Source organism: Dreissena polymorpha, chromosome 7 (assembly GCF_020536995.1).
Source record: "Dreissena polymorpha isolate Duluth1 chromosome 7, UMN_Dpol_1.0, whole genome shotgun sequence".
Lineage (NCBI taxonomy): Eukaryota > Metazoa > Mollusca > Bivalvia > Myida > Dreissenidae > Dreissena > Dreissena polymorpha.
Window position 1 is genome coordinate 2,013,578 of NC_068361.1, and position 22,503 is coordinate 2,036,080.

The 22,503-nt window shown below is 37.3% G+C and overlaps 1 protein-coding gene and 1 long non-coding RNA gene across 2 annotated transcripts in view; one reads left to right on the forward strand and one right to left on the reverse strand.

The window, feature by feature from the left end:
- Window positions 1–22,503, reverse strand: part of LOC127839462 (hemicentin-1-like) — a 178,954-nt gene that overhangs the window by 9,835 nt on the left and 146,616 nt on the right. The window contains exons 65-76 of the mRNA XM_052367842.1: window positions 19,535–19,699; window positions 17,668–17,817; window positions 16,586–16,723; window positions 11,579–11,734; window positions 10,839–11,042; window positions 6,542–6,604; window positions 5,921–6,040; window positions 5,064–5,198; window positions 4,687–4,806; window positions 4,303–4,431; window positions 2,706–2,834; window positions 296–418 (exon numbers count right to left, since the gene is read on the reverse strand). Of these exons, the coding sequence (XP_052223802.1) occupies window positions 296–418; window positions 2,706–2,834; window positions 4,303–4,431; window positions 4,687–4,806; window positions 5,064–5,198; window positions 5,921–6,040; window positions 6,542–6,604; window positions 10,839–11,042; window positions 11,579–11,734; window positions 16,586–16,723; window positions 17,668–17,817; window positions 19,535–19,699 (1,632 nt within the window). The remainder of the gene's footprint in view (window positions 1–295; window positions 419–2,705; window positions 2,835–4,302; window positions 4,432–4,686; window positions 4,807–5,063; window positions 5,199–5,920; window positions 6,041–6,541; window positions 6,605–10,838; window positions 11,043–11,578; window positions 11,735–16,585; window positions 16,724–17,667; window positions 17,818–19,534; window positions 19,700–22,503) is intronic.
- Window positions 13,587–15,332, forward strand: LOC127839473 (uncharacterized). The gene is made up of 3 exons (XR_008030358.1): window positions 13,587–13,877; window positions 14,033–14,207; window positions 14,595–15,332. It is a non-coding gene; the product is annotated as an uncharacterized LOC127839473 (long non-coding RNA).

Below are 22,503 nucleotides of genomic sequence, written 5' to 3' on the forward strand. Positions count from 1 at the left end.
GTGACGGAAGGAAGGAAGTACAGAACTACAAACTGGCAACTATATGCTCCACCGAAAATATTTTCAGAGAGCATAAAAATGCATGCTAATCTAAATGGTAAAATGACAGACTAAATACTAGATGAAAATAAAACTTATACAAATGAAGCATTCTGTTATTTTGCTATGCAAGGCAAGTATATCTAAAGGCAAAAATTACAAAATAAATCATAAAATAAATGGGACAGTGTTTTTTATCATAGGAGAGAATTTTTGCATCATCACTAAGAGACAGGAAGTGCCTATAGGAGCTAACCGGCACATGATTTCCTGTCGGCGAGTCTGACTTGTCCGGGAGCACAGAGACACTCGTATCCGCCATGAGTGTTCTCACACTGGTATGCACACACTTCCGGCGTCTCTTCACACTCATCTATGTCTGCGTTATACAACAGAAAGTTAGCTGTACTCAATAAGGCCAAACAATAAGTTAGTTGTTTCAAATGTTATTCAACATCAAGTTAGCCGTACTCACTAAGGTCCAACACTATGTTGTTTGTTTCCAATATCATCTCCAAAGAAAACAGGGAGGGCCTTACTTCTGATTTTGCATTAACTATTTGTTTATTGATTATTATGCAAAAGTTACTTCTCACTTAAATTATCTGGTTTAATTACAGAAATAAAAATCCTATGCAATATTCTTTCTTCCTATGCTAAAGTTTTTCAGGCTATTTTTGGCAATTTGATTGAAGGTAGCGGAACTCTGTAATAAATAGAGAAAGTTTTGAGACGGCACCAACAAATTATAATTGCTAAAAAATAAAAACAAGAGCACCGCATAGCGGGTGCCAACGCTCGCCTGTGGGTGCAGTTTTGAATAAATGAAAGCTTGTAAGAAGAAAAGAAAGAAAGGTAAGTGGCAAGAAGAACTCATCTTAGAGACTATGCATCCGTAGATAGAATACTTTCATTTAAAAGACTTCTACCAAGTAATCCCAGCCAGTGAGGTGATCGGATTGTAGGTGGAAGCACTTGGAATTAAGAGCCTATGTTAAAGTTTTATATTAGAGGTCACAGTGACCTTGACCTTTGACATAGTGAACCAAAAATGAATGTGGCGTGTAGAATTCATCAAGATGCAGCTAAATATGAAGTTTCAAAGTTGTAGGTGGAAGCACTTTAATTTTAGAGCCAATGTTAAGGTTTTAGCACGACCCGGAATGCGGACGGCAGACGCCGGACGACGAGCTGGCTATGACAATACCTCACATTTCTTAACAATAACACTCAGTCTTAAAGAAACAGTGCCATTGACCAGACCTGCCAGCACATCCAGCACGCAGTCTGGTTAGTAGATACCCGTCCCCTCATAAGACAACAAATCATCGCGTAATTTTACAGTGGACAGAGTAAAGCTTCTAACCAGACTGCATAAAAGGGCAGGCTAATCTGGAGCTACCCTGACCACATGTGACATAAGACCCATTTTCGCATAACTCGGCTAAAGTAATCTAATCTAGAAGTTGAAACTGAGGTTAGCATGAAAGATAACACAGCATAAGCTTTTGGCCAATCATCATGCATTCTTTGCCAGCTTTAAGGACGAGCATACAGCAGTTTCTGTTCAGAAAATGGGGTTAAGACTCCTGTTGCTTTGGCAAATCACTTTCAACATCCAGGTCTGCCGTTGCATCCTCAGATACTAGGCTGTATATACTTCCGTTCCCTGTGATCCACACAGTGTCCAACATTATGATGCTGTGACTGTTGTGTTTTTTATTAATAAGTGTTGAAATCCCACGTTAAGACCATACAAACTATAACCAAGAAGAAATTAATAAACTAAAAATAGGGATAACTGGCAGATATGCTTACATATTTTCAAAAATAAACTTTCACTTCATTATTACTTCACAAATAGGCATCCATCTCTAATTAACCAACATTAAAATGTATTTATATAAGTTGTCATGGTTGTAACCATCACATGTTGAGAGTGCGCAAAAAATAATTCATTATTCTTGTCCATGTAATGAAAATTTCCATCGAAATCTGCAAAGACTGCAATATTGTAGACATGAATTGAAATACAAATAAAATAAAAATTATATACGTATTCAATGATTTAACAAAAATAGGATACACACATATTGAAATGACTTGTGTTTATATGTTGTTAATTTTATGATAGTTTGTTTATGTAGTTTACCACAAATATACCAATTAATCAACTTTATATGCTATAAAACTTCCAAAAGACTACAAGGTACAGGCATTTAACTCTTTTAGTGCGGGAACCGAATTTTGAAGGTCTTTGCAAACAGTTTGGATCAAGATGAGACGCCACAAAAGGTGGCGTCTCATCTGGATCCAAACTGTTTGCTATTCTCATAGTATTCTTTGAAAAAAAAATGAAGAAAATGCTAATTTTAGAAATTCAGCATACGACATTTTAGCAGACGACAAATTTCCCAGCCTGCAAAGGGTTAAATGTGAAAAAACAATAATGAAAATATGAGCCTTGATCTGAGAAAACAGGGCTTAAAGCATGTACATAAAGTGCTAATAAGGGATGACATTTTCCGACTGGACTGGATAAACTAGGACGATACTTTATACAAATGCATTAAGTCCCATTTTCCCGAAGACAGACTCATATGTAGGAAGATGCCTGGGGAACTACTACTTTTCCGTGTTTACATAAGCTATGTGCACACCCGTACCAAAGCATGGTGTTCCAGGACCAGCTGACCTGTAGCCCCGCGGGCACACACACTTGTATCCGGGCTCCGTGTTGACACACTTCTGGTTGTAGTAGCAGCGATGCTGATTGGTCCTGCATTCATCCACGTCTTCATGATGAACAAAATAAAATACCTTAATTAGTGTATGACTGGTAATGAAATGATTAAATGTTTGGTTGGTTGATTAATTAAATTTCAGAAGATTCATACAATTTTGAATTTAATAAAAATATATGTTCAATTATTATTTAAAATGTCAAGTATATGAATGATTGAATGCTAAAAGAGGCAGCATGAAGTGATGAACAATATAAAACCTGATAATGAATGCTAAACTATTCAGGAATACATTTGTTAATAATTAAGTATATTTTGGTAAGTTTTAAAGCCAATTTTTTAAGAGCATAGTGGACATGGTGTCATGACGTCACATATTCGATCCCCTATGTGAAGGATTCCATAGAGCTTCTCTACAGACACCCAGTACCTGTTCTACCTAGGAAATATACTTGAGGTTGTTTCTATAAGACTTTGGCTTTTTATAAACAAGAGGGCCATGATGGCCCTGAATAGCTCACCTGACTAACCTTGCTACATTAACTTAAGTTATATCAGACCAATATACAATCCCAAGCCAGATTTCATCAATTAATACATTCTGACAAAATTTCATTAAGACATGATGAAAACTGTGACCTCTTTCATCTACACAAGGTTTTTACTAGAATTGGCCCGGTGACCTAATATTTGACCCCAGATGACCCATATACAAACCAAAATCAGATATTATCAAGATAAACATTCTGACCACATTTCATTAAGATCAGATGAAAACTGTGACCTCTATTGTCTACAAAAGGTTTTTCTATTATTTGACCTAGTGACCTTGTTTTTGACTACAGATGACCCAAATACAATCCCAACCCAGATTTCATCAAGATGAACATTCTGACCAAATTTCATAAATATTGGATGAAAACTGTGACCTATATTGTCTACACAAGGTTTTTCTATTTTTTGACCTAGTGACCTATTTTTTGACCCCTGATGACCCAAATACTATCCCAACCCAGATTTCATCAAGATAAACATTCTGACCACATTTCATAAAGATAACATGAAAACTGTTACCTCTATTGTCTACACAAGGTTTTTCTATAATTTAAGCTAGTGACCTAGTTTTTGACCCCAGATGACCCAAATACAATTCCAACCCAGATTTCATCAAGGTTAACATTCTGACTAAATTTCATGAAGATTGGATGAAAACTGTGACCTCTTTTGTCTACAAAAGGTTTTTCTGTTTTTTGACCTAGTGACCTAGTTTTTGACCCTAGATGACCCAAATACAATCCCAACCCAGATTTCATCAAGATAAACATTCTGACCAAATTTCATAAAGATTTGATGAAAACTGTGACCTCACTGTCTACACAAACAAATTGTTGACGGACGCACACACGCACGCACAACGGACGCCGGACATCACACGGTCACATAAGCTCACCATGTCACGTGACGGGTGAGTTAAAAAAGAGCTATTTTAAAAACATTTAAACTTTAACGACATCCATACCTGCACACCCTCCTATCACCATCTCATAGCCTTTGGGACAGCGTACTGCACACTTGTAGCTTCCTACAGAGTTGACACACTCCTGACCTCGGGGACATGCATTAGTCTTCACCTTACACTCATCCACATCTGGGGATACATAATAAATGTTTAAAGGCACAGTCTCAAATAAAAGATATTTGGAGTTGGTTAGTTGAAAGATTAAGCAAATATATTTTTTAATACTTTCTAATACTTTCTACTCCCCCACCTTTAGGGGGCAGGGTTTTACAGTATGTTACACATGTAGGCTTTCTGCGAGCAGTGTCAGAGTACAACAGCATACTATACTACATTCAACATCCTACCCAGACTTCTTGCCCTTGGGATCATACAAGTCCTCACCCGTACATCTGCCGCTGGCTTCAAGTTCAAACCCCTGTCTGCAGCTGCACACAAATGTCCCTAGAGAGTTGGCGCACACCTGTTCACATGGGGAACGGGGCACATCACACTCATCAATGTCTACAACAATACAACAATACAATACAGACATTCTTGCTCTGGAGTGGGATTGCACACTTAAATGAATGTTAATATATGGAAGATCTTTTTTTAATAACTTTTTGCCTGTTCATGAACCAACTGCATTTTGATTTAATAATCGGACCATGTTTCTTTATGCCCCTATGAATCAAGGTTAAAACCCTCTTAAATCATATACCTTATCATGTAAGCAGTATAGTTAGTAACCATGGAGACTTGAAGGTTACTTATCTCACCTTCACATCTCAGCCTGTCATCAGAGAGTCTCATGCCCTGTCTGCATTTCATGGAGCACGTGTAAGAACCAATGGAGTTCACACACTGCTGACCACCAGGGCATGGATCCACTAGAGTAGAGCATTCATTGATATCTGAAATAGTAGAGTGGAGCATTCATTGATATCTGAAACAGTTGAGTGGAGCATTCATTGATATCTGAAACAGTTGAGTGGAGCATTCATTGATATCTGAAATAGTAGAGTGGAGCATTCATTGATATCTGAATCAGTTGAGTGGAGCATTCATTGATATCTGAAACAGTTGAGTGGAGCATTCATTGATATCTGAAATAGTAGAGTGGAGCATTCATTGATATCTGAAATAGTATAGTGGAGCATTCATTGATATCTGAAACAGTTGAGTGGAGCATTTATTGATATCTGAAACAGTAGAGTGGAGCATTCATTGATATCTGAAACAGTTGAGTGGAGCATTCATTGATATCTGAAATAGTAGAGTATAGCATTCATTGATATCTGAAACAGTTGAGTGGAGCATTCATTGATATTTGAAACAGTTGAGTGGAGCAATTATTGATATCTGAAACAGTAGAGTGGAGCATTCATTGATATCAGAAATAGTAGAGTAGAGCATTCATTGATATCTGAAACAGTTGAGTGGAGCATTCATTGATATCTGAATCAAAAACAGTATACAATTGTTATGAAGACCTTAAAAGAGTATTGCTTGCACTTGTTTGGCAGTGAAGGGCAAACATCACACGGCTAAATTCATTTTAACATGCACACTTTTATTTCAGTAATGTCAGTCAGTGTCAAGTGACTGCAATGGTTCCATTGGTCAGCAAATTTACCGATACACTGTCTTCCATCCACGTCGAGTGTGTAACCAGGGGGACACGAGCAATAATAGTTGCCGGCGGAGTTGTGGCAGAGGTGGGTGCAGGGCTGCAACCGGCGGCACTCATCATCGTCTAAGGAAGAAACAACATAGATACTGAATTAATATGGTATTGCTGAGTAACCATAATAAATTAAGTGTTCAAGGATCATCTACATCTCAGAAACAGGATAAACATAATGGTTTATTCATATTGTTGCTACGGTACAACCATTTTTTTTTAAGATAAAGGATATTAACTCATTGTTTTTGTTCCTATTGAGATTTTTTTGTTTAAAATATTTATCACAATTATTATATAAACTTAACCTAATATGACTCTGAGTAAAAAACTTATTTTATTATTTTCTAAGTATTTATATAGATTATTACAATCAAATAGCAAAAATCCAAATATAAATGATGTTCAAGATGTTTGTTAACATTTTTACACAATTAATTATTTCATGGAATAAGTACATGCTGATAAACATAAAATCTTTATCATCCCTCGTAAATGTATCAAATTGGTGTCCATTTGATAATGTCACAAGTAGAAAGCTGCCTTAGTGGAAGTATAGAGACGTGTAATCACCTTGACAGTATGGTCCCTCTGGGTTCAGTCTAAATCCTGTTGGGCACTGGTCACTGGGACTTCCTAAAATAAGAACAATTGGCTGAGGTCAATAACAAATACAAGCACACTCATGATTGGCTGAAGCCAATAACAAATACAAGCGCCCTTATGATTGGCTGAAGCCAATAACAAATACAAGCACTCTCATGATTGGCTGAGGCCAATAACAAATGCAAGCACCCTCATGATTGGCTGAGGCCAATAACAAATACAAGCACCCTCATGATTGGCTGAGGCCAATAACAAGTACAAGCACTCTCCTGATTGGCTGAAGCCAATAACAAATACAAGCACTCTCCTGATTGGCTTAGACAAATAACAAATACAAGCACTCTCCTGATTGGCAAAGGCCAATAACAAATACAAGCCCTCTCCTGATTGGCAAAGGCCAATAACAAAACAAGCACTCTCCTGATTGGCAAAGGCCAATAACAAATACAAGCACTCTCCTGATTGGCAAAGGCCAATAACAAATACAAGCACTCTCCTGATTTGCTGAGGCCAATAATAAATACAAGCACAAGAGGTCAATAATAAATATAAACAAGAGCTTTCAGAGGACAGCTCGCTCGACTATTCGAGTGCTTGACAGTATAAGCCATCATGGGGAAATCGTTCAAATTCAATAAGGTGAAGGTAATATAGTCATATCCTAAGTGGGAGAGGACCATAATTGAAACATATTGATCGCTTACGTTTTAAAGAAGTTGTACTTTATAGACGATTCTGAGTTCAGGTATATTTTCCACAATCTCTTGAACATTTGTAGACATAAAACAAACTAATAAGATTTTATTTCAAGTTTAATAGCAATAGCTTGGGTGGGATGGTTGGACGATCCTTCAAAAATAAAGTCAATAAATATTTGTGGATTTTTTTTACCATGTTTCAAAGAAAAAAATCTTTTTGGATGGGGGATGGGGTGGGGGTGGAGAGGGGGATATAATGTGAGTGTGTGGTCATTTATTTGATGATCTGTCAAAAATAAAAATAAAGGAAAAATAAACAAGGGCTGTTTGTAAAACAAGCATGCCCCCCATATGGGCTGTCAGTTGTAGTGGCAGCCATTGTGTGAATACGTTTTTTGTCATTGTGACCTTGACCTTTGACCTAGTGACCTGAAAATCACTAGGGGTCATCTGCAAGTCATGATCAATGTACCTACGAAGTTTCATGATCCTAGGCATAAGCATTCTTGAGTTATCATCCTGAAACCATTTTACAGTTTCAAGTCACTGTGATCTTGACCTCTGACCTAGTGACCTGAAAATCAATAGGATTCATCTGCCAGTCATGATCAATGTTCCTATGAAGTTTCATGATCCAAGTCATAAGCGTTCTTGAGTTATCATCTGACAACCACCTGGTGGACGGACCGACAGACCGATAGACCGACCGACAGACCGACATGAGCAAAGCAATATACCCCCTCTTCTTCGAAAGGGGGCATAAAAATGGAACATAATTCTTACAAAATGTTGGATACAGTTGTCTGCTCTTGTTTATAGATTGTGGTCATGTTCGTAAAAAAGTATGCAAAATATGAAAGCAATATGTCAAGGGACATAGAAACAAGGGCTGTTTGTAAAACATGCATGCCCCCCATATGGGCTGTCCGTTGTAGTGGCAGCCATTGTGTGAATACGATTTTTGTCACTGTGACCTTGACCTTTGACCTAGTGACCTGAAAATCAATAGGGGTCATCTGCGGGTCACGATCAATGTACCTATGAAGTGTCATGATCCTAGGCAAAAGCGTTCTTGAGTTATCATCCGAAAATCATTTTACTATTTCGGGTCACCGTAACCTTGACCTTTGACCTTGTGACCTCAAAATCAATAGGGGTCATCTGCAAATCATGATCAATCTACCTATGAAGTTTTATGATCCTAGGCGTATGCGTTCTTGAGTTATCATCCGAAAACCATTTGACTATTTCGGGTCACCGTGACCTTGACCTTTGACCTAGTGACCTCAAAATCAATAGGGGTCATCTGCGTGTCATGATCAATCTACCCATGAAGTTTCATGATCCTATGCGTATGCGTTCTTGAGTTATCATCTGGAAACCATTTTACTATTTCGGGTCACCGTGACCTTGACCTTTGACCTAGTGACCTCAAAATCAATAGGGATCATCTGCAAGTCATGATCAATCTACCCATGAAGTTTCATTATCCTAGGCGTATGCGTTCTTGAGTTATCATCTGGAAACCATTTTACTATTTCTGGTCACCGTGACCTTGACCTTTGACCTAGTGACCTCAAAATCAATAGGGGTCATCTGCGAGTCATGATCAATGTACCTATGAAGTTTCATGATTCTACGCCCAAGCGTTCTTGAGTTATCGTCTGACAACCACCTGGTGGACGGACCGACAGACCGACATGAGCAAAGCAATATACCCCCTCTTCTTCGAAGGGGGGCATAAATATTTGAGGTGGTACCCAAACTTAAACATTCCAACGCTCACGGTAACGCCGACACCGGGGTGAGTAGGATAGCTCCACTATATATATTTCATATTAAATAGTCAAGCTAAAAACAAGAGGGCCATGATGGCCCTGAATCGCTCACCTCACTAACCTTGCTACGTACATCAACTTAAATTCTATCAGACTATGGCTAGCTATATCATGAAGTACAATGGGCCAAATTTCAGGACCATAGCTAAAAAAACAAGATGACCTTAGATCGCTCATCTGAGGAAAACTGGTATAATACAATCAAGATAAACATTCTGACTAAATTTCATAAAGATCTGATAAACTGTGACCTCTATCGTCTACAAGAAGTTTTACTATGATTTGACCAACTTTATGACCTCAGATGACCCATATACAATCCCAAGCCAGATTTCACCAATTAATACATTCTGACAAAATTTCGTTAAGACATGATGAAAACTGTGACCTCTTTAATCTACACAAGGTTTTTACTAGAATTGGCCCGGTGACCTAATATTTGTCCCCAGATGACCCATAAACGATCCAAAATAAGATATTATCAAGATAAACATTCTGACCATATTTCATTAGGATCAGATGAAAACTATGACCTCTGTTGTCTACACAAGGTTTTTCTATGATTTGACCTAGTGACCTAGTTTCTGACCCCAGATCACCCAAATACAATCCCAATCCAGATTTCATCAAGATAAACATTCTGACAAAATTTCATAAAGATCTGATGGAAACTGTGACCTCTATTGTCTACACAATGTTTTTCTATGATTTGACCTAGTGACCTAGTTTTTTTTACCCCAGATGACCCAAATACAATCCCAACCCAGATTTCATCAAGATAAACATTCTGAACAAATTTCATAAAGATTGGATGAAAACTTTGACCTCCACTGTCTACACAAACAAATTGTTGACGGACGGACCCATGTACCCCCGATGGACATCAGATGATCACATAAGCTCACCTTGTCACTTGGTGACAGGTGAGCTAAAAATCCTAATAGGCTAAGGGCATTAACAAATACACCAACTCTCCTAAACATATGTTTGTTTGATAGGAGTTTTAGTCCTTTTAATGGTGCTTGTGGCAGTTTAAGAATTATAACTCTTTTCCTGGGCAAACTGAGCCTTTTACCAGTTTTCAATGCACATATCTGAAATTGATTTCTCTAGTTTGTGTGGATTATTTGCCATTGACTTCAGCAGTATTTCAGTCATATCAAGGCCATGACCTAAACCACTTACAATTTCTTGGATGACTGGTTTTCCAGCCCTAAGTGTGCATACTCATATCAGTAACTAACAACTGCTCTCTACTTGAGTTACAATAGGGGAAGAATGGGCGTAGAAATAATGTCATGACCAAAACCGCCAGAAGTTATGTGGCCTGGCAAGGAATCGAATCATTGATCCTCAGAATTGAAGTCCAGTGCACTACCAGCTGACATAATGCCACCTACCGTGCCGCTTTGATTATTTTTTTTACCGTTGACCTTGAAGGATGACCTTGACCTTTCACCACTCAAAATGTGCAGCTCCATGAGTTACACATGCATGCCAAATGTCAAGTTGCTGTCTTCAATATTGCAAAAGTTATGGCCAATGTTAAAGTTTTCCAATGGACGCACAGACTGACAGACAGACAGACTCACAGTTCAAATGCTATATGCCACCCTATCGGGGGCATAAAAAACATTATTGAGAGAAATGCTACCTAAATTGCAGGTTTCAAAAATATTGTGAAGATATTTGCTATTTTCTCAACAGGTCAAAAAGACCACACATTACCTGGAGAAATGCTCACTTCTAACCGGAACTGGACAATATTCTTTTCGGGTTCAACGATCACATCAATGTTTCGCGCATGCAATTTCTCCATGAGGAACGGCATTCTAGAATTCCTGGAGCTGTAGCTGATGCTGTGGTTCCACGCATATGGAAGAACAAACCCGTCCACCTGGAAAAGGCTGGTCGAGTCCGCATGGATTGTACCTGCAACATGGATATTCCTTATTAAATTGTAAACTAATTGGCACATCAAAAAATTCAAAAACAACATAAAGAAATTATGTTATAAACAGTCTCTTGCACATGTACACTTCATAGAGATGACATATTTCAAATTTAAATGTAATCCCTTGAGAAATGTGATATCAGTTGGCTCCATATACTTATAACATTTCATGCTAATGGCATTGAAATGACGGAATTCAAGGGTACATAACTCAAGAATGTGTGTATCATTCGGCATGAAAGCTGTATTTTGCACATCTACATTTCATGGTGATGATACACTTGAAATTTCAATTTCATAACCTCATAAATGTGGAAGTACATGAAGTCTGCTCCATAAATATAACATTTTATGGCTGACCAACAAACCAAGCAAGAGAGTGACTAGAATATATCCCCCATTAGAGCAAGAAGGTACCATGTGCCTCCTTATTTCAATGCCACATGGTACCTTTTTTGCACTAAGGGGGCGATAACCACTTTCAAACTTTTTTTTCTAGAATATAAGAATTAACCTGGTCCAGTTTGGGTGTAATCCTCCCAGAACGGTGTCATCTTGACCAGTCTGCTTGCCTCTATCTCTGGCACCTCCCCTCTCACTACGAGATCCACATGCAATACGCCCTTGGCATCGACCCCTTTACCATACTGGGAAACACGCAGAATTTCACCTGAAAAACAATTTTAATATCAAGGCATTTTTAGATAATGTCTAAAAAATCTCAATTCGATGCAACTGACCCTTTTACATAATTATAACATATTTACAAATCTCTTTGAAATCTTACAATACCATTAAAATTTTCCCTATTAAATATTAGTAACAGCAAATCTCTTGAGAAAATTCCAAACCTCTCTATCTTAACTGTTGTATCTCACAATCCTACCCTTGTCAAAAAAATAACCCACTTTCATACCAAAACACGCTTAAACCAACATAAAACTGTGTTTTTTCTGAGTTTTTCTCAGCAAAAGTTGGTTTTTGCTATTAAAAGCGAGTTTTATGTGCGCTAAACTGTGCTTAACTGAGTTTAAAGTTGGTTATTTTACGAAGATGTGTGTTTAAGCGAGTTTTTTTCTGTAAGGAGTCGGTTTTTTGTGTGTCAAAAGTGAGCCTTTTTATTTATGAGTTGGTTTATGTGTGTTTAAGTGTGTCTTTTTGTTTTATAAGCGAGTCTTTTACAACAGAAGTTGGTCTTTTTTTAAACAGAAGTGGGTTTAAGTGAGTTTAAATTGGTCTTTTTGTAAATAATTTGAGAGCTGAAACCAGGCTAAAAAACTCACTTTAACACACATTGAAAAAATAATACTCATCAATAAAACAATAATTCTTCAACTAGGTCTTTTTTTCATGTTTATAGCCATATATAATACAAGTCAATTGTAAAGGGGCTTTTTTACAGCTTGTTTGCCATTGTCCCTATTGTACATGTGTGTGCTCCCCATAATTTTTTAGTGAATATTGGATGAAAATGGCTCTTTCAGAACATCACAGGTTCACAGATGGACAACAAGTATCACTGCCAAAAACTATAATAATGATCAAACTTTGTTTTATACCTGAAAATGAAAGAGTTTGTGTTTCACTTTGTTTTTTTTCTTTATATTTGTTTTTATTATTAACAATATCTTATGATTGTTTTATGTCTTAAAATTATTTTTTTTTTTTAATTTTAAAACAATCTTATATGATTGTTTATATTTGTTTAAAACAGTATTTACTTGTTAAATCTGCCTATTTAAATAATTATGGTATTGGAAACATTTTTTTGGAAATAATCTATTTATTTGTGTATATAAGTTATGCAAGATTTTGATATTTTCATATGATACCATCATATCCATTTTCTTAATTTGCAATAAAATAATAAGTTGCCAAACATGACCTGTGTTACATAAACAGTCAACAAAATAACAAGACTACCTAAAAACACCCCTTTTCACACCACTAACAATAAACAGATAACAATATGTCAGGCATTCAGAGCTAAACAGGGTACTGATTATCTAAGATAAGGCTACTGATAGGGGTTGCACAGACATAAGGCTGGAATGAGGTATAAGACTTTTGATTGGTTCAAATTTTTGCACAGGAAATTATTTGAAAACAACAACTTTTGAAAAACAAGCTGGTTTTAGCAATTGAATATTGAGCTAAATATAATTAACATTAAGACTTATAATTGTTCTGTAAAATGTATTGAAATACTGTCAGCATAAAGTATTGTGTGATGAAAACAATGTGTTTTTTACTACAATTTGGAAATCAACAATAAGTTTGTTGGAAAAGAGGTTCAACTGTGTTTTTTTTGGAATACTGAAGAACAGTTTTAACAGGTTTGTATTGTCATTTCTTCAAACTTTTTTATTTAGTTTATTGAATTAATTATGATCATTATTATATTTATGTATTGTCACTGGGAAATGTAAATTGATAAGTTAATGAATTGCAATTTAAAGGAAAAACAACACATTTTGAAGCAAAATAGATAAACATACACATGACAAAGTGTAAATGCTGTGTACAGTAAATTATTGTGGTTGTGTTTTATGATTATTGTCATCTTTATTGTTATTGATAGATATTTCTGGTTATTACTGAACAGATTTCTTTCCCTCATATTTAATGAGAACTTTTATATTTTAATTTTGAAGGTTAAACTCTTGCCCCAAGAGCAAAAGGGGTAATCATACTACCTGATGTATGGACTTTTACACCAGGCTTTTACCCTGCACGAGCTGGCCAACTTGAGGGGAACTGAAGTGGGCAAACCTCGCCCTGTCATTGAACAAGAAAGCTGGATTTGTTGAGAGGTAAAACTGGTTATTGCATTTTAAAAGCGTTATAATTCTGACAAATGTGACAATTATTTTTAGAGTTTGAAATGTGATGAAAGTAAATTACAAGCTTTGGAAAATTACCAATTGTAAATATTTTGTCAAAACTCCTTTTCTTTTTTTGGTTCCAGAGTATCATTAAAGCTGAAATCCAGCATGAAACCAGGGAGGTGAAGGCCATCGCACAGGCCATGTGCCGACTATTCACTCCCCACCAGCTTGTGACTTGTTCCATGAAGGGAGCAACAACTACAACGGGGTCACCAAGACCATGCCTCCCCGCTGCTGAGAGAAATGCAATCATTGGTACTTTTTCTTCATCATACAAATTTGAAGTACCAGTTATCCGTATAGAAATTCAATACACAACCTACAAATATTTTTCAGATCACTTACTGTTTACAGTCGCATAAATGATCATTATATTACATCATTTGTGAAAAGGGGGAGTTTTTATTATCCAAGTGACAGTTAACAATAGTTTTTTTTAATTCATGAAGACAGGGATTGAATAACATTGTCTGTGTCTCTAGTCACTGTCTCCAGGACAATCAGTTCTAAACTCATTTGTGTTGACTTCCTTAATATGCAAATATTTAACCTCTTTTTCTGGCTAGAGTATTTTCTATTTAAGAACAGATTTTGTTTTTTTGGCATGTTTTTTAAAATGAATAGTCTATTATATTTTTTCAGATGTCATAGCCAAAACCTTTGACAAGCCTCTGGTTGATGTTGAAGAAAAGATGAGAGGTTGTTTAAGGCGTCTGCGGCTGATGCACAAGTAGACTGAAGTCTTTGTAAATAAAATGTGCTGTTAAAATGATTATTTAACCATTGTTTTAACTTTGTTATATTGATTTGCACCTGTTTCAACAACATTAACTTATTTTTATGCTCCCGGTAGGGTCTCATATAACTGTCCGTCTGTCTGTCTATCCGTCCGAAAACTTTAGCATTGGTCATAACTTTTGCAATATTGAAGAAAGCAACTTGATATTTAGCATGCATGTGTATCTCATTGAGCTGCACATTTTGAGTGGTGCAGGGTCAAGGTCATCCTTCAAGGTCAGAGGTCAAAATCCAATGGAAGTAATAAGCTTTAAAGAGAGATAATTTTTATACCTGCCAAATGATAAATAGAAATTTTATTTCAAAACGGCGCAGTAGGGGGCATTGTGTTTCTGATAAACACATCTCTTGTTTGTACTTATTCCATACAATCTTCCTTTTTTCAGTTCTTTCTTTGTGTTCAATGTTATGTTATAACACTATTATATTTTATTATAACAATGCCATGTCTGTCAAAATAGTTTTATCATGCTGTGTATATGGATATATATGTAAAATTTTATGTTTTATCGTTTAAAACAGTAAATAGAATTTAATTTATGATATTTTTGTTCTTATCATAAAAAAGTTTTTCAGTTTTCAAGTGGGTGAAAAGTTGGTTTTTACTGAGCATTTAACAGGTTTTAAAGCTAGTTTTAACTGCGTTTAATCTGTGAAAAGCACACATTTCGCTCACTTAATGCTCAAACAAAAACCCACTTTTAACTCGCTTAAGAACAGGAAAAACCGTCTTGATGTGTAGAAGCGGGTGTATATCCAAAATAAAGAAGGAAAACACACTTACTTTTAACCAAGTTGGAAAAACGCGGTTTAAAGCGTATTTTAACTGCGTTTAATCTGAGAAAAGCACACATTTAGCTCACTTAACACTCAAACAAAACCCCACTTTTAACTCGCTTAAGAACAGGAAAAACCGACTTGATATGAAGAAGCGGGTTTAAAAGCCAACATAAAGAAGGAAAATACACTCACTTTAACCAACTTAAGTTGGTTTAAGTTGGTATAAGACGGTTTTAAAGTAAGTTTAAACTGCGCTTAATCTGTGAAAAGCACACATTTAGCTCACTTAACGCTCAAACAAAAACCCACTTTTAACTCGCTTAAGAACAGGAAAAACCGACTTGATGTGTAGAAGCAGGTTTAAAAGCCAACAATTAAAGAAGGAAAGCACACTCACTTTTAACCCACTTAAGTTGGTTTAAGTTAGTTTTAGTTGGTTTAAGTTGGTATAAGAAGGTATAAGCGTGTTGGTTTATGATAGTGAAATCCAGGTTTTACCTACAAAAAACCAAGTCGGTAAGCAAAAAGTGTGTTTAAAAGACACGCTTTAACCCGGTGCCAATACCGCAGGGTTTAACACGGTTTTAACACGGATTAAAACCGGGTTATTCCCACTTTTTTGACAAGGGTATACAATCCCCCTATCTTACCTATGGTAAGAATCTCACAATCTTATGAAATAACCCTATATTTCCTAATGTATCTCACAATCCTATGAAATACCCCTATCTTACCTATGGTTAGAATCTCACAATGTTATGAAATCACCCTTTATTATTCGTTGTATCTCACAATCCTATGAAATGATCCTGTCTTACCTTTGGTATACTGGACCTGTACCTCCCATGCAAACTCCCTCTTGGTCAGAGTGTAGTCATTGGAGGCTCCGTTGAGAATCTCACAATCCTATGACATTTCCATATCTTACCTGTGGCGCGATTCTCACAATACTATTAAATCGCAATATTAATTATTGCAAATCTCTTGAGAATCTTACAATCCTATGAATTCTCCCTTTCTTACCTGTGAAGACTGACAGTCCTATGAAATCTTACCAGTGGTATACTGGACCTGGACCTCCCTTGCAAACTCTCCCTTGGTCAGTTTGTAACCATTGGACGCTCCGTCCATCTCAGTTGCAGTGCTCCAGTAGAGCGGACTCAGAATTGGCAGGAGATGCCGGAAATGTGGAACTGGAAATAACTACAAATTGCCACAGTACTGAGGACTACCCCCTGACCCAGCATTTAGAAATATATGTAGCATATTATAATAAATAAAAATTTGATGCTTTATTTTATTAAAGAAAAACACAATAAAATGCTACAGCAATTATTAAACGTTTGGGCCTTGTGGTTTAAGATGAAAAGATTGTTTTTATTGGTAATTCTTACACTCTGGGTGGCGCCAGTTTCGACCCCAGGGTCATGATTTGATGAAACTAAGCAGCTGGCAAATATAAGAAAGACTTTTTCTTGGAAAATATTAATGATAGTTTTTCTTAGAAATGCCATAATTGCAATCTTTAATATTGTAGTCCAGCGCTGTACCAACTGAGCTGGCATGCCAAAAATGTCCTCAGATGTAAATAAGAGTCACGTTCTGAGAAACCAGGGCTAAATGCATGTGCATAAAGTGTAGTCCCAGATTAGCCTGTGCAGTCTGCACATGCTTATCAGGGACAACACTTTCCGCTTTTCTGGCATTTTTCATTTAAACAAAGTCTCTTCTAAGCAAAAATTCTATTAAGATGGAGAGTGTTGTCCTTGATAAGCCTGTGAAGACTGCACAGGCTGACATCGGATGACATTTTATGCACATGCATTAAGCCCCATTTTCCCAAAGCAAGGCTCATATGTAGAACATTTTAACCCTTTGCATGCTGGGAAATTTGTCATGTGCTAAAATGTTGTCTGCTGAATTTCTAAAATTAGCATTTTCTTCGATTTATTTCAAGGAATACTATCAGAAAAGCAAACAGTTTGGATCCTGATGAGACGCCACGTTCTGTGGCGTCTCATCTGGATCCAAACTGTTTGCAAAGGCCTTCAAAATTCGGTTCCAGCACTGAAAGGGTTAATATGTGATTTTAATCAGATTGAACTTGCAATATTCCCCCGCAAGCTAACAGCTGTACCTAGTTCTGATGGTATTCCCTCCACAGTGACATTCACAAGGGTGGCAGTGTTGCCCGGCAACGGAACCATGTGGGCGGTCAGTCGCGCACCGCTGATTTCAACGCTGTTAATGCTGCCTATCAAACTTCCCTCTCCAAGTATGGGGATTTCTGAAGTTCAACAGTCAGAACATGTAACAATTCATTACCTATAACAATGTCAGGCTGTACAATATTTCACTTTTAATAGTACAGCTACTGGAATAAGTAAATTATAAAGTTTAGAGAGCAAGTCCAAATATTCATCTCATTGCTTGCTGAGATCAAGCAAGTGGTAAAAGCTCGCCTATATATCTCTAAAATATCTTTGAAAGCATGACATAAAATATATTAATGCAGGGTACAAAGTCAGCTAATTTCAACATACCAATTTGATTTAAGTGAGGGGTAAAGTTGTGAAAATCTCAATAAAGATATTGTAAAAAATATGGTGCCCCACTTGTGATCAGAAGAATTCCATTTTGGCTTTGAGAATAATGAGTCCAGCAAACACAGATGCCCATCCCCCCCCCCCACCCCGAATTAAACTGGACAAAAAGAAGAGTGTTGGGAGGTTATCATGTGAATTTATATTTAAAGAAATTAAGTACAAAAATGTACAAAGAGCAATAACTCTCAAAATAAGGGAACAAGAGTTAGTTAGACTAGAGTACTGCAATTAATAAATGAGATATACCTACCTATCAAACTTAAAGTGTATACCTCTTAGTTTTCAAGAAATGCTCTGCTCAAAATTTAAGTTATTTTTTAAAAGCAATAATTCTTAAATTTGCAGAGCATTAGGGTTAATATTCTTGTTCAATGCATATTCTCTTCATACTATCTATAACTATTAAGTTAAAAGTGGATATCTCTTTTAGGTTTTTGAGACATGCTTCGGACAAAATTTAAGTAAACAAGAGCACCGCCAAGCTCGGCTGTGGGTGCAGTTTTGAATAAATGAAAGCTTGTCAGAATTTTTTTTTTAAAGGTCACAGTGACCTTAACCTTTGACCTAGTGACCCAAAAATGGGTGTGGCGTGTAGAACTGATCAAGGTGCATCTACATACATGTATGAAGTTTCAAAGTTGTAGGTGGAAGCAATTTGATTTTAGAGCCAATGTTCAAAGCCTTAACAAAATGTTTAGGTTTTAGCATGACGCAAACGGCGGACGACACGACGAGCTGGCTATGACAATAGCTCGGGTTTTCTTCGAGCTAAAAAAATTAACAATGGGCAATAACTTTAAGAACAGGAAAGCAATAGTTATGGTTCCTTTGCACTGCACATCCCTTATTGGGCCTTAATGAAATCTACTTTACCTATCAAGATAATATGTGTTTTAAGTTTTGAGATATGCTACAGACAAAACTTTTGTACAAAAAATAACCAAAGGCAATAATTCAACGGCCCTTTTTCAAAAGTACCAAAGGGATAAGGCTGGTTATTAATCTTTGCCTCCTTTTTATGCTAACATTCATTCTTAGAAAGTTTGGGGACAATCCCATAAAAACTGGTTGGGTTTAAGAGAAGAAGTCAATAAGTGCGAAATTCAGTTGTGGACGGTCCAGAAACTATCCGCCTCCCTTCAGGGGCTTAAAAAACACTGAACTAGTCATTAACAAAGTCATATTTGAAATTATTTCTATTACAAATTTGGACACAATCAAGCTACGATCGTAAGTTGATTTTTTCCAAAATGTTTCAATTATCAACTCCGTAAAAAGGTACTCCACATAAAAATTTCTAATTTTAGACAAAGGCTTTAATACAAAATTTGTCATAACTTACCACATGGAAATTTATCAATCTTAATTATGGTCCATTTGAAAAAATAAAATACGCACTGTAACAAGATGTGATGAAGCAATCCATGATTTGCTCCCTTTCACCGTGGCAATCCAGTCCGCCATTTTGACGACCTTCACATGACCTTGACCTAGTTTTCCTTCCTGCGTCACAAGTACGTGAGCATTTGCTCCAGTCAGACCAGATGGACCACCTGCCATCAACTAATCCAAAAATAGTTACTGTTACTAGGAGAACAATTTAGAACAGAATCTACAGTATCTGATACTAAAGATATGAATCTCGCTCTGGGAAAATGGGGTTTAAAGCATGGGCGTAAAGTGTGGGGTTTAATGCATGTGCGTAAAGTGTGGGGTTTAATTCATATGCGTTAAGTGTGGGATTTAATGCTTGTGCATAAAGTGTGGGGTTTAATGCATGTGCGTAGTGTTGGGTTTAATGCATGTGCGTAAAGTGTGGGGTTTAATGCTTGTGCGTAAAGTGTGGGGTTTAATGCATGTGCGTAAAGTGTGGGGTTTAATGCATGTGTGTAAAGTGTGGGGTTTAATGCTTGTGCATAAAGCGTGGGGTTTAACGCATGCGAGTAAAGTGCGGGGTTTAATTCATATGCGTTAAGTGTGGGATTTAATGCTTGTGCGTAAAGTATGGGGTTTAATGCATGTGCGTTAAGTGTGGGGTGTAATGCATGTGCGTAAAGTGTGGGGTTTAATTCATATGCGTTAAGTGTAAGATTAAATGCTTGTGCGTAAAGTGTGGGGTTTAATGCATGTGCGTAAAGTGTAAGGTTTAATGCATGTGCGTAAAGTGTGGGGTTTAATGCATGTGCGTTATGTGTGGGGTTTAATGCATGTGCGTAAAGTGTGGGGGTTAATGCATGTGCGTAAAGTGTGGGGTTTAATGCATGTGCGTAAAGTGTGGGGTTAAATGCTTGTGCTTAAAGTGTGGGGTTTAATGCTTGTGCGTAAAGTGTGGGCTTTAATGCTTGTGCGTAAAGTGCGGGATTTAATGGTTGTGCGTAAAGTGTGGGGTTTAATTCATATGCGTAAAGTGTGGGGTTTAATTCATATGCGTTAAAGTGTGGGGTTTAATTCAAATGCGTTAAGTGTGGGATTTAATGCTTGTGCGTAAAGTGTGGGGTTTAATGCATGTGCGTAAAGTGTGGGGTTCAATGCATGTGCGTAAAGTGTGGGGTTTAATGCTTGTGCGTAAAGTGTGGGGTTTAATGCTTGTGCTTAAAGTGTGGGGTTTAATGTTTGTGCATAAAGTGTGGGGTTTAATGCTTGTGCGTAAAGTGTGGGGTTTAATTCATATATTTAAAGTGTGGGGTTTAATGCTTGTGTGTAAAGTGTGGGGTTTAATTCATGTGCGTTAAGTGTGGGGTTTAATTCATGTGCGTTAAGTGTGGGGTTTAATGCATGTGCGTAAAGCGTGGGGTTTAATGAATGTGCGTAAAGTGTGGGGTTTAATGCATGTGCGTTATGTGTGGGGTTTAATGCATGTGCGTAAAGTGTGCGGTTTAATGCATGTGCGTTAAGTGTGGGGTTTAGTGCATATGCGTAAAGTGTGGGGTTTAATTCATATGCGTTAAGTGTGGGGTTAAATGCATGTGCCTAAAGTGTGGGGTTTAATGCATGTGCGTAAAGTGTGGGGTTTAATGCATGTGCGATAAGTGTGGGGTTTAATGCATGTGCGTAAAGTGCGGGGTTTAATTCATATGCGTTAAGTGTGGGATTTAATGCTTGTGCGTAAAGTGTGGGGTTTAATGCATGTGCGTAAAGCGTGGGGTTTAATGCATGTGCGTAAAGTGTGGGGTTTAATGCATGTGCGTAAAGTGAGGGGTTTAATGCATGTGCGTTAAGTGTGGGGTTAAATGCATGTGCGTAAAGTGTGGGGTTTAATGCTTGTGCTTAAAGTGTGGTGTTTAATGCTTGTGCGTAAAGTGTGGGGTTTAATACTTGTGCGTAAAGTGTGGGGTTTAATGCTTGTGCGTAAAGTGTGGGGTTTAATTCATATGCGTTAAGTGTGGGATTTAATGCTTGTGCGTAAAGTGTAGGGTTTAATGCATGTGCGTAAAGTGTGGGGTTTGATGCTTGTGCGTAAAGTGTGGGGTTTAATGCTTGTGCGTAAAGTGTGGGGTTTAATGCATGTGCGTAAAGTGTGGGGTTTAATTCATGTGCGTTAAGTGTGGGGTTTAATTCATGTGCGTTAAGTGTGGGGTTTAATGCTTGTGCGTAAAGTGTGGGGTTTAATGCATGTGCGTTAAGTGTGGGGTTTAGTGCATGTGCGTAAAGTGTGGGGTTTAATGCATGTGCGTAAAGTGTGGGGTTTAATGCATGTGCATAAACTGTGTGGTTTAATGCTTGTGCTTTAAGTGTGGGGTTTAATGCTTGTGCGTAAAGTGTGGGGTTTAATGCATGTGCGTAAAGCGTGGGGTTTAATGCATGTGCGTAAAGTGTGGGGTTTAATGCATGTGCGTAAAGTGTGGGGTTTAATGCTTGTGCATAAAGTTTGGGGTTTAATGCCTGTGCTTAAAGTGTGGGGTTTAATGCTTGTGCGTAAAGTGTGGGGTTTAATGCTTGTGCGTAAAGTGTGGGGTTTAATTCATGTGCGTTAAGTGTGGGGTTTAATTCATGTGCGTTAAGTGTGGGGTAAAATGCTTGTGCGTAAAGTGTGGGGTTTAATGCTTGTGCGTAAAGTGTGGGGTTTAATGCATGTGCGTTATGTGTGGGGTTTAGTGCATGTGCGTAAAGTGTGGGTTTTAATGCATGTGCGTAAAGTGTGGGGTTTAATGCATCTGCATAAACTGTGTGGTTTAATGCTTGTGCTTTAAGTGTGTGGTTTAATGCTTGTGCGTAAAGTGTGGGGTTTAATGCTTGTGCGTAAAGTGCGGGGTTTAATTGTTGTGCGTAAAGTGTGGGGTTTAATTCATATGCGTAAAGTGTGGGGTTTAATGCTTGTGCATAAAGTGTGGGGTTTAATTCATGTGCGTTAAGTGTGGGGTTTAATT